We start from the raw sequence: 13,124 nt of genomic DNA on the forward strand, positions 1-13,124 counted from the left end.
ACCACAGTGCTCTCTGCTGACACCTCTGTCCATTTTAGGAACTGTCCAGAGCAGGATAGGTTTTCTTTGGGGATTTGCTCCTACTCTGGAGAGTTCCTAAAATGGACAGAGGTGTCAGCAGAGAGCACTGTGGTCAGACAGAAAGGAAATTCAAAAAGAAAAGAACTTCCTGTGGATCATACAGCAGCTGATAAGTACTGGAAGCATTAAGATATTTTAATAGAAGTCATTTACAAATCTGTATAACTTTCTGGCACCAGTTGATTTAAAAAAAAAAAAAAAATGTTTTCCAGTGGAGTACCCCTTTAAAGAACTGGGGTTGTTAGAAGGTATGGTTTAATTCATGACTGGTTGCTAGGGATACAAGAAGCATAGTTATATGGGGTTGTCAGACAACTCTATAGCAACCAGACTATAAGACATAGCATTTTTACGCTAATTCTTCTGTATGACAGTGTTTCCCAATCACTGTGCCTCCAGCTGTTGCAAAACTACAACACCCAGCATGCCCGGACAGCCGAAGGCTGTCCGGGCATGCTGGGTGTTGTAGTTTTGCAACAGCCGGAGGCACTTTTAGGGTTGTCAGAGGAGATGTAGCCTTGTTTTGGACCCCCCTCTATAAGCCACAGCGGAAAGAACTTCTGCTCTGGAAGACCCCCACAGGTTCATTCATGTATTGCATCGTGTAATACTATATTTGTCCTGCAGAGGTCACTGCAAGGAAAATATGCAGCCAGATGAGATTTCCTCAGCTTCTTTGTCTGGGAGTACAAGATAAGAACCTGCAAAGAGTAGGTTGTTTATAGTAAGACAACTCATACACTCAAGTCCACTGCGCTAGATTTATTCACTCAAATCGGAATACCCCTTTAATTAAAGAGAAAAATTAGAGTAATAATCCTCATCATTTTATTTATTAATTTTTTTGAAAAAAAAGTTAAATTGTCTATAACAATTTTTCAGGCGTTTTTTATTTATAAATTTTTTTTTTTTTTACGTTACTGGAAGTTCTGTCATCTCCACAGATTGATGCATGAAATAATGAATACTTCCAGACTTAATCGTCATCTGTTACCCAGCCGGTGCCAAATGTGTGAAATGCGTTGGATTGCAATCTGTTAATATGTTAATGCAAAATTGGAAGGAAAAAAAAAGAAGAAAAAAATTACTTTTTGTGGATGCGCAATTTTTCCCACCACCATCATAGACCTAAATGGTTACCCACACAGGTCCCTGGAAAGGAGTCTCGTCAGTCACAGCATTGGACCATATAAAGGATGTATCACGATAAGCTGCGAGCATTCACACATGCTGCGGGGACATGAAGTCATAATTGGCGCTGTTAAAAACGTATGTGCAGCTATGTCATACGTGGTTGTGCCAAGCTCAGAAACCTTTCATGGTTGTTTTTTTGCACATATCATGCACACTATCACTAGTCCTACAGCGCCATCTGTTTCACTCCCTGCCATCTCTATCTGTATACTGCTGCTGTGTCTTTGGGATCAAGATATATAGTAGTTATACATCTCTCCTCCAGCTTTATCTGTATACTGCTGCTGCTGCTATCTCTATGGGCTCAGGATATATAGTAGTTATACACCTCCTCTCCAGCTCTATCTGTATACTGCTGTTATCTCTATGGGATTAGGATGTACAGAAGTTGCACACCTCCCCTCCAGCTCTATTTGTATACTGCTGCTATCTCTATGGGGTCAGGACATATAGTAGTTATACCCCTCTCCTCCAGCTCTATCTGTATACTGCTGCTATCTCTATGGGATCTGGATATATAGTAGTTATCAGGGCTGTGGTGTCGGTTGATAAATGTTCCGACTTCACAGTTTTTTGTACTTCCGACTCCGACTCCCCACCTCCAACTCCTCTGTATTAATATGCAAATGTATTTATAAACACTTACAGTTGAATCCAAGAAGCTGTTCCACCAAGTTCTTCTAAGCTCTTCTAGCAGAGAGAGGTAGTTGGGCAGAAGCTGCTGCCTTCTCCTTTTTGTGTGCTGATCTGCTGCTGAAGATAGGGCAGTGGGAGGATCCAGGAAGGGGCATTTATTATAAAACATGATTTCCCTAGTAGAATCCCATAGTCATGTTTAAAGTTTAAGCTAACAACCGGAGTTTACAAGTTTTTATAGCCTTAGCTGAATGGCAGCAGTTTTTCCAATGGTTTGCAGCTTCAGTCTTGAACTATTGACCCTCCATTCCCTTCACTTATACAAGTGTCTCTAGTCCTGCAAAAACATATTTCCTTAACCCCTTATCAGTGAGAGGCTAGGTTACCCATGGGTTCCCTGTAACAGCAGAACACAACACTATGGAAAGTATAAGTATTACCGCTCCTAATTGTGCGTTGTCTGCCATATAGTGAAGCACATGAAAAGCTTCTTCACCGTCACTTAACGTGTTCGTTTTGCGGTTACTTGAGGCACTGCATGCATTGATCTTTATTCTTACAGTAGAGAAGTCATTAATTATAACTTTTTGTGAATTGGGACATTTAAACTTACTTTTTTTTTTTTTTTTTAAATTCCAATCTAAATTTAGTAGGAGTCTAAGTCGGTGCAGTGTTCGCCGACTCCAGGTACCCAAAATTTTGTCTGACTCAGACTCCTCGACTCCACAGCGCTGGTAGTTATACACCTCTCCTGCAGCTCTATCTATATACTGCTGCTGCTATCTCTATGGAATCAAGGCATATAGTAGTTATACACCTCCCCTCCAAACTCTGAGGAGTATTGCCCCCCCATCTGGCCGTGTAGGACTCCTTTACAGGAGCTAAAAACTACCTATTCTTTGCAGGATCTGCTCCTGTTAGGGGAGATTTATCAATACCTGTCCAGGGGAAAAGTTGCTGAGTTGCCCATAGCAACCAATCAGATCGCTTCTTTCATTTCTGAAAAATGAATGAAGCGATCTGATTGGTTGCTACTTGCAACTTTTACTCTGGACACATTTTTATAAATAACAAAACCACAATTTATGCCCAAGGGAGTCAGGGACCACCTGATTACTGTATATACCAACAACCCAGGGCTCAAGATCCCTATTAGGGAAACGCCCCTAAAATATAACTTTTATATTTTATAACTTGAAATATATATATATATATATATATATATATATATATATATATATAATAGAGATGAGCGAACTTACAGTAATTTTGATTCGTCACGAACTTCTCGGCTCGGCGGTTGCTGACTTTTCCTGCATTAATTAGTTCAGCTTTCCGGTGCTCCAGTGGGCTGGGAAAAGGTGGATACAGTCCTAGGAAAGAGTCTCCTAGGACTGTATCCACCTTTTCCAGCCCACCGGAGCACCTGAAAGCTGAACTAATTTATGCAGGAAAAGTCATCAACTGCCGAGCCGAGAAGTTCGTGACAAATCGAATTTACTGTAAGTTCGTTCATCTCTAATATATAACTTAAAGGGGTTATCCAGGAAAAAAACTTTTTTTTTTTTTTTTTATATATCAACTGGCTCCAGAAAGTTAAACAGATTTGTAAATTACTTCTATTAAAAAAAAAATCTTAATCCTTTCAGTACTTATGAGCTTCTGAAGTTAAGGTTGTTCTTTTCTATCTAAGTGCTCTCTGATGACACGTGTCTCAGGAAACGCCCAGTTTAGAAGCAAATCCCCATAGCAAACCTCTTCTAAACTGGGCGTTTCCCGAGACAGGTGTCATCAGAGAGGACTTAGACAGAAAAGAACAACCTTAACTTCAGAAGCTCATAAGTACTGAAAGGATTAAGATTTTTTAATAGAAGTAATTTACAAATCTGTTTAACTTTCTGGTGCCAGTTGATATATAAAAAAAAAGTTTTTTCCTGCATAACCCCTTTAAGTCTTAGATAAAATAGTGGTTTTAACATTTATTGTCACATTATTTCTATTTTATCTAAGAGTAACATAATAAAAGTTATATTTTAGGGGAGTTTCCCTAATAGGGATCTTGTACCCTGGGCTGTTGGTGTATATATACACGTGTATGTGTCTATGTGTATATGTGTGTATATATATATATATATATATATATATATATATACGGTTTTGATAAATTATCCCTGCCAAACAAGTCAAGGAAGCAGCGACCTCTGCAGGACAATTATAGTATTACATGATGCCTTTATAAGTGAATGAGCCATCGTACAATGTGTAATTATTCTGTGGGGTCCTCCAGAGCAGAAGTTGTTTCCAACCAGTGTGCCTCCAGCTGTTGCAAAACTACAACTCCCAGCATGCCCGGACAGCCTTCGGCTGTCCGGGCATGCTGGGAGTTGTAGTTTTGCAACGACTGGAGGTCTATAGCGATGACAAAGTGCGTCCAGTATCATGACTGATCATGGTGTTGTACGGTATAGATGGCGGCCTCCGTCCTGAATGATCCGCACATCTGTATATTGTATAACCCTCCTCTGTTTTCCCGCGGCGGATCTGCGTCCTCCGCTCTCCTCGCCGCACGCTCTGCCGTGTTTTGTTCGTCCGCAGATCACTGCCAATCCTGCACATTGACGGGAGCAGACGCAGCGGCGTTATTATACAATTGTAGCTGATAAGTGTCAATGAGCGCGCCGCGTGTGGCCGCCGGGGGGGAGAACGGCGGTGGTGTCATTGTGGAGGATGAGGTGTGGGCGCCTCATGTGGAGAAGATCCACCGCCGCTCTTTACCGTACAGCGTGTTTCTTCAGCTGGCATTTTCTGCAATGTAAAAAAGAAAAACTGGGACAAATCTCAGCTAATTAAAGCGCCCCCGACTCCATGCCGCTGTGAGTGCGCCAAAAGAATGCTGCGAATTGCTTTTCACAGATTCCTAAAGGGGATGCACACGCCTATTGTAATGGTTTTTAGATTTTTTGATTTCTCCAGTGCACCAGAAATAGCTACTTTATGAAAGGTCATAATTAAAAATTTGTAAAAAAAAATAAAAAAATTAAAAATTAACAAAAAAAATAAATAAAAAAATAATAACATATATATATATATATATATATATATATATATATATATATATATATATATATATATATACATTTTTGTGTATACAGGTCTGATGCTGACCATGGTAAGAAACACTGCTGGGGTTTGTTACACTGTCCCAGGTCTTCTACAGTCTATACAGGTTTTCAAGAAGAGGGTGTGGAGTAACAAGACTGCAGGGTCAGACTACACATTAAATTTGTAGTCTGTAACCATGGAGACACACAGGTCTGCATAGGTGCTGTGTGCACAAAACTTTTTTTTTTATTACTTTCAATTTAAGAACTTTTTACAAGGTACTTAATAAATAATAAAAATTATAATAAAATATATTAAATAAATATATATATTTAATATTACGGTATATGTAATGTATTACAATATATTATATTTAAATATATATATATATATATATATATATATATATATATATATGTTTTTTATTTTTTTATTAGTATTATAATAAAAAAAAGTATTATAAATAATAAAAATACTACTACTAATATGTCTGGTTTTCTGTGTGTCTGTATGTACAGCACATATATATATGTGCTGTGTGTGTGTGTATATATATATATATATATATATATATATATGTGTGTGTGTGTGTGCTGTACATACAGACACACAGAGAACCACACATATATTAGTAGTAGTAGATTATTATTATTTTTTTTATATAAAAAAAATAACAAAATGAAAAAATAAATAAATAGAGAAAACATCTGCAGCACTCAAAGTAAAAAATAAAGGTGATTTATTCTCCCATAGTGATACAACGTTTCACCGGTCTCACACCGGCTTTTTCAAGCATGCTTGAAAAAGCTGGTGTGAGACCAGTGAAACGTTGTATCACTATGGGAGAATAAATCCCCTATATTTTCTACTTGGAGTGCTGCAGATGTTTTCTCTACACATATCAGGCTGACAGACCGTGACCAGGGCTGTGCCGCCGGCACCCGAATACACTTTCTGTAAAATACAGGGTAGCGCTGCTCATCCAACTTCTGAAGTATATATAGATAGATAGATATATTAAATGAAGCACCTTGGAAACAGGTCTAAATAAATAAAAAATAAAATAACTTGTGTGTACACAGCTTCTGTGCAGACCTGTGTGTTTCTATGGTTGCAGACTACAAATTTGGGATGTATGCTGACCCCTGTCACCCCAAATAGTGTCTACAATAGGCATCAGAACTAGAGCAATGGGAGAAGGCGCTTAGTCTGATGGGTGACGTTCTCCATCATGTGGGCGGACGGGTGCGTGTGCATCACTTACCTGGGGAGAAGATTGCACCAGGATGCATTGTGGGAGAAAACAGTGTGCTGTTCTAGACAATGCTGTGGACCTCGTGTCCTTCATCATGTGGATGTTACGTTGACCCTACCTAACCATTGTACGGTCCAAGTCGTCGTCCCCCACCATGTCAGGGGGACCCCCTAATTAGTAGCGTCCTCTTTCAGCCAGGTCACACTGCAAAAATTGTCGAGGCATGCTGGGCGTTGTAGTTGTGAAACAGTCGAAAAGCCGCAGGTTGGGAATTAGAATGCATCAGTGGGCAGCACCGAAGATTGTCAGGACATGCTGGGAGTTGTGGTTCTATTGGGGAACACTGCTCTGAGTAATGAGATGTCTTTAGGATTGTAGACCCCACTGTGTCACCTATAACCTTGTAGAGGTGTAACGCCAGTCCTATGAAGATTTCCCAATATTTTGTAAAATTGCGCACTATTAGCTGCCAGTGTATTTACTCAGTATACAGGCTCCACGTGCCCTTTAAAGGGGTACTCCGCTGCTCAACTGTTCCGAACGCTGGAGCCGGGAACTCGTGACGTCATAGCCTCACCCCTCATGAAGTCACGCCCTGCCCCCTCAATGCAAGTCTATGGGAGGGGGCGTGACGGATGTCACGCCCCCTCCCATAGACTTGCATTGAGGGGGCGGGTGGGACATCATGAGGGGGCGGGGCTATGACGTCACAAGCTCCCGGTGTAAAAAGCCACAGCTCAAGTAATTTGTGCTTTTAGTCATATATATATATATATATATATATATATATATATATATATATATATATATATAAATAAAAAAATCAATTAATAAAAAAAAGAAAAAAAGAAAATAAAAAATTTAATTAAATAATTAAATTAAATTAATATTATTTTTTTTAGATTTGTTTAAAACGCCAGAACCTCAGACCTGTAATTTCGTCCTTGTTGTTTGCCGCCGTTTTACACGATGTAAGGTATTAATCTCGGGCCTCGCGAATGTTATATATATTATTAAAACTTTTATCCATATTTTCCACTCTCTTCAATGTCACTCTCAAGAATGTACTGGAGGGGGGGAAAAAAGGAGAATTCTAAATGATTTGGAGATCTGTGTTCTTCTACCACCTGGAGTTTTCGGATTTCTCACTGAAAATACATTTTGCATTAAGTGTTTAATCCCCGTAGCTCTTCCCTTACAGCTCTGCCGTTCCGTTTATAGAGCTTTCTCCAGGATGCACAATAGGGGAACCTTTAATAAAAGGGACCCTGTGTTCTCCCCTTTACTAAGTACTTCTTCAGTATGTGCCGCAAGTGCCTGATAATCCCTGGTTGGTTTATACTCCTTCTGCCTTTATTGTTAGAGAATTTCACTCTCCGCGCTCTTGACTTCCTGGTGAGCTCGTGTTTATACACTGCAGCCAATCAGAGAAGGCCGAGCTGGAACGCACAGCAGCTTGGACTAATAAGGACATAGGAGGTGTGTCTCAGACTACTGCACTGTAGCTTAGATGTAGTCACAGATCATAGCTGTATCTGAATACCTAATATATAGCCTGATCCCATGGAGATAGCAGCAGCAGCAGCAGCAGCAGTATACAGATAGAGCAGGAGGGGAGGTGTATAACTACTATATATCCTGTAGAGATAGCAGCAGTATACAGATAGAGCTGGAGGGGAGGTGTATAACTACTATATATACTGATCCCATAGAGAGAGCAGCAGCAGTATACAGATAGAGCTGGAGGGGGAGGTGTCTAAGCACCATATATATCCTGATCCCATAGAGAGAGCAGCAGCAGTATACAGATGGAGCTGGAGGGGAGGTGTATAACTACTATATATTCTGATCCCATAGAGAGAGCAGCAGTATACAGATAAAGCTGAAGGGGGAGGTGTATAACTACTATATATCCTGATCCCATAGAGAGAGCAGCAGCAGTATACAGATGGAGCTGGAGGGGAGGTGTATAACAACTATATATACTGATCCCATAGAGAGAGCAGTATACAGATAGAGCTGAAGGGGAGGTGTATAGATAACTACTATATATCCTGATCCCATAGAGATTGCAGCAGCAGTATACAGATAGAGCTGGAGGGGAGGTGTATATCTACTATATATACCCTGATTCCATAGAGATAGCAGCAGTAGTATACAGATAGAGCTGAAGGGGAGGTGTATAACAACTATATATACTGATCCCATAGAGAGAGCAGCAGTATACAGATAAAGCTGGAGGGGAGGTGTATAACTACTATATATATCCTGATTCCATAGAGATAGCAGCAGTATACAGATAGAACTGGAGGGGAGGTGTATAAATAACTGCTATATATCCTGATTCCATAGAGATAGTAGCAGTATACAGATAGAGCTGGAGGAGAGGTGTATAACTACTATATATATCCTGATACCACAGAGGAAGCAGCAGCAGTATACAGATAGAGCTGGAGGGAAGATGTATAACTATTATATATCCTGATCCCATAGAGATAGCTGCAGCATTATACAGATAGATCTGGGAGGGGAAGGGTCTGAAAACTGCGAGAAGGAATCTGATGTGATGATGTCATCTTGTAGTTCACAGTAAGTCAGCTGACCCAGGACTCATCACTTTCTCTGCTACTATGATTTTCTGTGGGTCAGACTAGTGATCACATGACCCAGTTACAGCAATGAGACACATGGATGCAGCTGTGCTGGAATAAAACAGTTGGCACTGTAGGACTAGTGATGGTGAATGTGCATTATATGGGCAAAAAAAAAAAAATGGAAAACTCTGATTGCGTCTTTTTAAGATCTCTGCTTTGTCAGTGAATGAAAACCTTCCCGATCATGTCCGGCTTACACAGCTGCATGGCTCGTAACTGTTTCCGCGCCTAATCCATGCACCCGTGGGAGCAGGACACAGGTTTCCAGTGCGTTTTATTCCAGCTTGTCGGACTTATCATGGACGTTCTTTTGTCCTCTTTATTCGCAGTTAACACTGACGCCGACTCAGCAACAGATGCTCCTACAACAGGCGCAGGCACAGCTGCTGGCAGCCGCCGTACAGCACTCCGCCAGCCAGCAGCACAGCGCCGCTGGCGCCACCATCTCAGCCTCTGCTGCTACTCCAGTGACACAGATCCCTTTCCCCCAGTCACTACAGATTGCACCGGTCAGTACGCAGGTGTTTTTTTAATTTATTTTCTTTATTTATTCATTTTTTTTATTTTTTTTTAGATTTTTTCTATTTTTTATTTAGTTATTTATTTATTTTATACATGTTTTTATGACAATCCCATTGTATATCTTTTTTCCCCCCAGGATCTGCAACAATTGCAGCAACTTCAGCAGCAAAATCTAAACCTGCAGCAATTTGTATTGGTGCATCCGACGACCAACCTGCCGCCAGCGCAATTCATCATCTCACAGACGCCACAGGGGCAACAGGGTGACCACTTTACCTTTTTACTATATGAACCCGATCCCCCTATGCCACTGTTTCCCAACCAGTGTGCCTCCAGTTGTTGCAACACTACAACTCCCAGCATGCCCGGACAGCACATTGGTTCTGAAACACTGGTATTAGATGTGTTTAGGAAGCTGAACACATTGCTTTCATATCATTCAGCTTCCCTGATCATACATTGTGTATTATAGTGTGTCCCAACCAGTCTGCCTCCAGCTGTTACAAAACTACAACTCCCAGCATGCCCGGACAGCCAAAGGCTGTCCGGGTATGCTGGGAGTTGTAGTTTTGCAACAGCTTGAGGCACACTGGTTGGGAAACACTGGTATTAGATGTGTTTAGGAAGCTGAACACATTGCTTTCATAGCATTCAGCTTCCCTGATTGTACATTGTCTATTAAAGTGTGTCCCAAGCAGGGTGTCTCCAGCTGTTACAAAACTACAACTCCCAGCATTCCTGCACAGCCTTTAGCTGCTGGGAGTGTAACTTTGCAACAGCTGGAGGCACTCTGGTATTTAAAGGGTACCTTTCATCAATAAAAACTTTTGATATATTATAGATTAATGTATGCAGAATAACTTTCTAATAGCATGTTATAAAAAAATATTGCTTCTTTCTATTTAATTTTCCACTTTGAAAAAATGACCACTAGGGGTCTCCCTACCAGTCCTTCTTTATAGATTTCAGACTCATGCTGGAGTCCTAAATCTCAGACTGCAGCCGGTACACAGACAAGCTCAACACTGCTCCCTGGCAGTGAGCAGTGCTGAGTTTGTGTTCTGGCTGCAGTCTGAGATTTAGGACTCCAGCATGAGTCTGAAATCTATAAAAAAAAAAAGGACTGGTAGGGAGACCCCTAGTGGTAATTTTTTTCAAAGTGTAAAATTAAATAGAAAGAAGCATATTTTTTAATAACATGCTATAAGAAAGTTATTCTGCATACATTAATCTATAATATATCAAAAGTTTCTTTGATGAAAGGTACCGTTTAAACACTGTTAACCCCTTAACAACGCAGAACGTAAATGTACGTCCTGGTGAGGTGGTACTTAACACACCAGGATGTACATTTACGTCCTATACATAACCGCGAGCATCTGCGCGATGCTCGGGTCATGCGCGGCAGGTCCCCAGCTGCTGATAGCAGCCAGGGACCTGACGGTAATGGCCGACATCCACGATCACGCGGATGTCCGCCATTAACCCCTCAGATGCCGTGATCAATATGCCTTGACGGAGGTCCCCTTACCTGCCTCCGCTGCCTTCCACGGGTCTTCTGCTCTGGTCTGAGATTGAGCAGACCAGAGCAGAAGATGACAGATAATAATGATCAATGCTATGTTCTATGCATAGCACTGAACAGTATAAGCAATCGAATGATGGGGACTGTTAAAGTGTAAAAATAAAAGTAAATAAAAAAGTTTTAAAAAAATTTGAAAAATCCCCTCCCCCCCCCCCCCCCCAATAAAAATGTAACATTTCCAATTTCACCCAACCCCCCCCCCCCCAAAAAAAATAATTATTAATATTTTAATCGTATTGACCCAAAGAATAAAGAACACATTTTTACCGTAAATTGTACGGTTTCAGAACGAAAATTTGCTAAATTGCGGTTTTCTTTTTAATTTCCCCACACAAATAGTATTTTTTTTGGTTTGCGCCATACATTTTATGGTAAAGTGAGTGAATGCGTTACAAAGGGCAACTGGTCACACAAAAATCAAGCCCTCATACTAGTCTGTGGATGAAAATAGTAATGAGTTACGATTTTTTGAAGGCAAGGAGGAAAAAATTGTCTGAGTCCTTAAAGGGGTACTCCGCCCCTAGACATTTTATACCCTATCCGAAGGATAGGGGATAAGATGTCGGATCGCCGCGGTCCCGCTACCACAACCTGTGACAACTACGTCCAATCTCACCGAGGTAGTATCTCTATGTGCACGGTCATAGACTGGCATCGAAATGTGCAATATTACCCTATAGAACAGTGGTCTTCAACCTGCGGACCTCCAGATGTTGCAAAACTACAACTCTGTCCGGGCATCCTGGGAGTTGTAGTTTTGCAACATCTGGAGGTCCGCAGGTTAAAGACCACTGCTATAGAACAATGCAGAAGGTCCCAGAGCAGTGGTCTTTAACCCCTTAAAGGGGTACTCCGCCCCTAGACATCTTATCCCCTATCCAAAGGATAGGGGATAAGATGTCAGATCGCGGGGGTCCTGCTGCTGGGGACCCCCGGGATCTCGGCTGCGGCACCGCGCTATCATTACTGCACAGAGCAGACTCGATCCGTGCGTAATGAAGGGCGATACAGGGGCCGGAGCATCGTGACGTCACGGTTCCGCCCCCTCGTGACTCCACGGCCCGCCCCCTTAATGCAAGTCTATGGGAGGGGGCGTGATGGCCGCCACGCCCCCTCCTATAGACTTATATTGAGGGGGCAGGCCGTTACCTCACGAGGGGGCGGAGCCGTGACGTAATGATACTCCGGCCCCTGTATTGCCCGTCATTACGCACGGAGCGAGTCTGCTCTGTGCAGTAATGATAGCGCGGTGCCGCAGCCGAGATCCCGGGGGTCCCCAGCAGCGGGACCCCCGCGATCTGACATCTTATCCCGTATCCTTTGGATAGGGGATAAGATGTCTAGGGGCGGAGTACCCCTTTAAGGGGTTAAAAGGGTATTCCAGGAAAAAAAAAATTTTTATATATCAACTAGCTCCAGAAAGTTAAACAGATTTGTAAATTACTTCTATTAAAAAAATCTTAATCCTTTCAGTACTTATGAGCTTCTGAAGTTAAGGTTGCTCTTTTCTGTCTAAATCCTCTCTGATGACACCTGTCTCGGGAAACGCCCAGTTTAGAAGCAAATCCCTATAGCAAACCTCTTCTAAACTGGGCGTTTCCTGAGACAGGTGTCATTAGAGAGGACTTAGACAGAAAAGAACAACCTTAACTTCAGAAGCTCATAAGTACTGAAAGGATTAAGATTTTTTAATAGAAGTAATTTACAAATCTGTTTAACTTTCTGGAGCCAGTTGATATATACAAAAAAAAAAGTTTTTTCCTGGAATACCCCTTTAACGGTACACCAAACCGTAGTCTACTACGGTTTTGTGTCCCGGTCAAAAACCGTATCCAACCTGTATATGGATATTTTAAAATGGAGTTCTATGGTAACCGTATTGAACTGTATGTGCGCACGGTTACATCCGGTTTGCACAATACTGTTTTTCATTTTATTTATTTTTTTTAGAAATTTAATAAAAAAAGAACTTTATTTAAAATGTTGACAAACATAAAACCGTATCCGTTTTTTTTTTTTCAAGGAAAACGTATGCAAACGGACATCAATTTTCAAACTGTATACTTTTTAAAAACGTGAGGAGGCATATACGGTT

General features: G+C 41.2%; 1 protein-coding gene across 1 annotated transcript in view; it reads left to right on the forward strand.

The window, feature by feature from the left end:
* The window catches only part of POU2F1 (POU class 2 homeobox 1), a 218,896-nt gene that overhangs the window by 149,151 nt on the left and 56,621 nt on the right, over positions 1-13,124 (forward strand). The window contains 2 exon segments of the mRNA XM_056559889.1: positions 9,252-9,431; positions 9,581-9,707. Coding sequence (XP_056415864.1) covers positions 9,252-9,431; positions 9,581-9,707 — 307 coding nt within the window.

This window comes from Hyla sarda, chromosome 2, assembly GCF_029499605.1.
Source record: "Hyla sarda isolate aHylSar1 chromosome 2, aHylSar1.hap1, whole genome shotgun sequence".
Classification (NCBI taxonomy): domain Eukaryota; kingdom Metazoa; phylum Chordata; class Amphibia; order Anura; family Hylidae; genus Hyla; species Hyla sarda.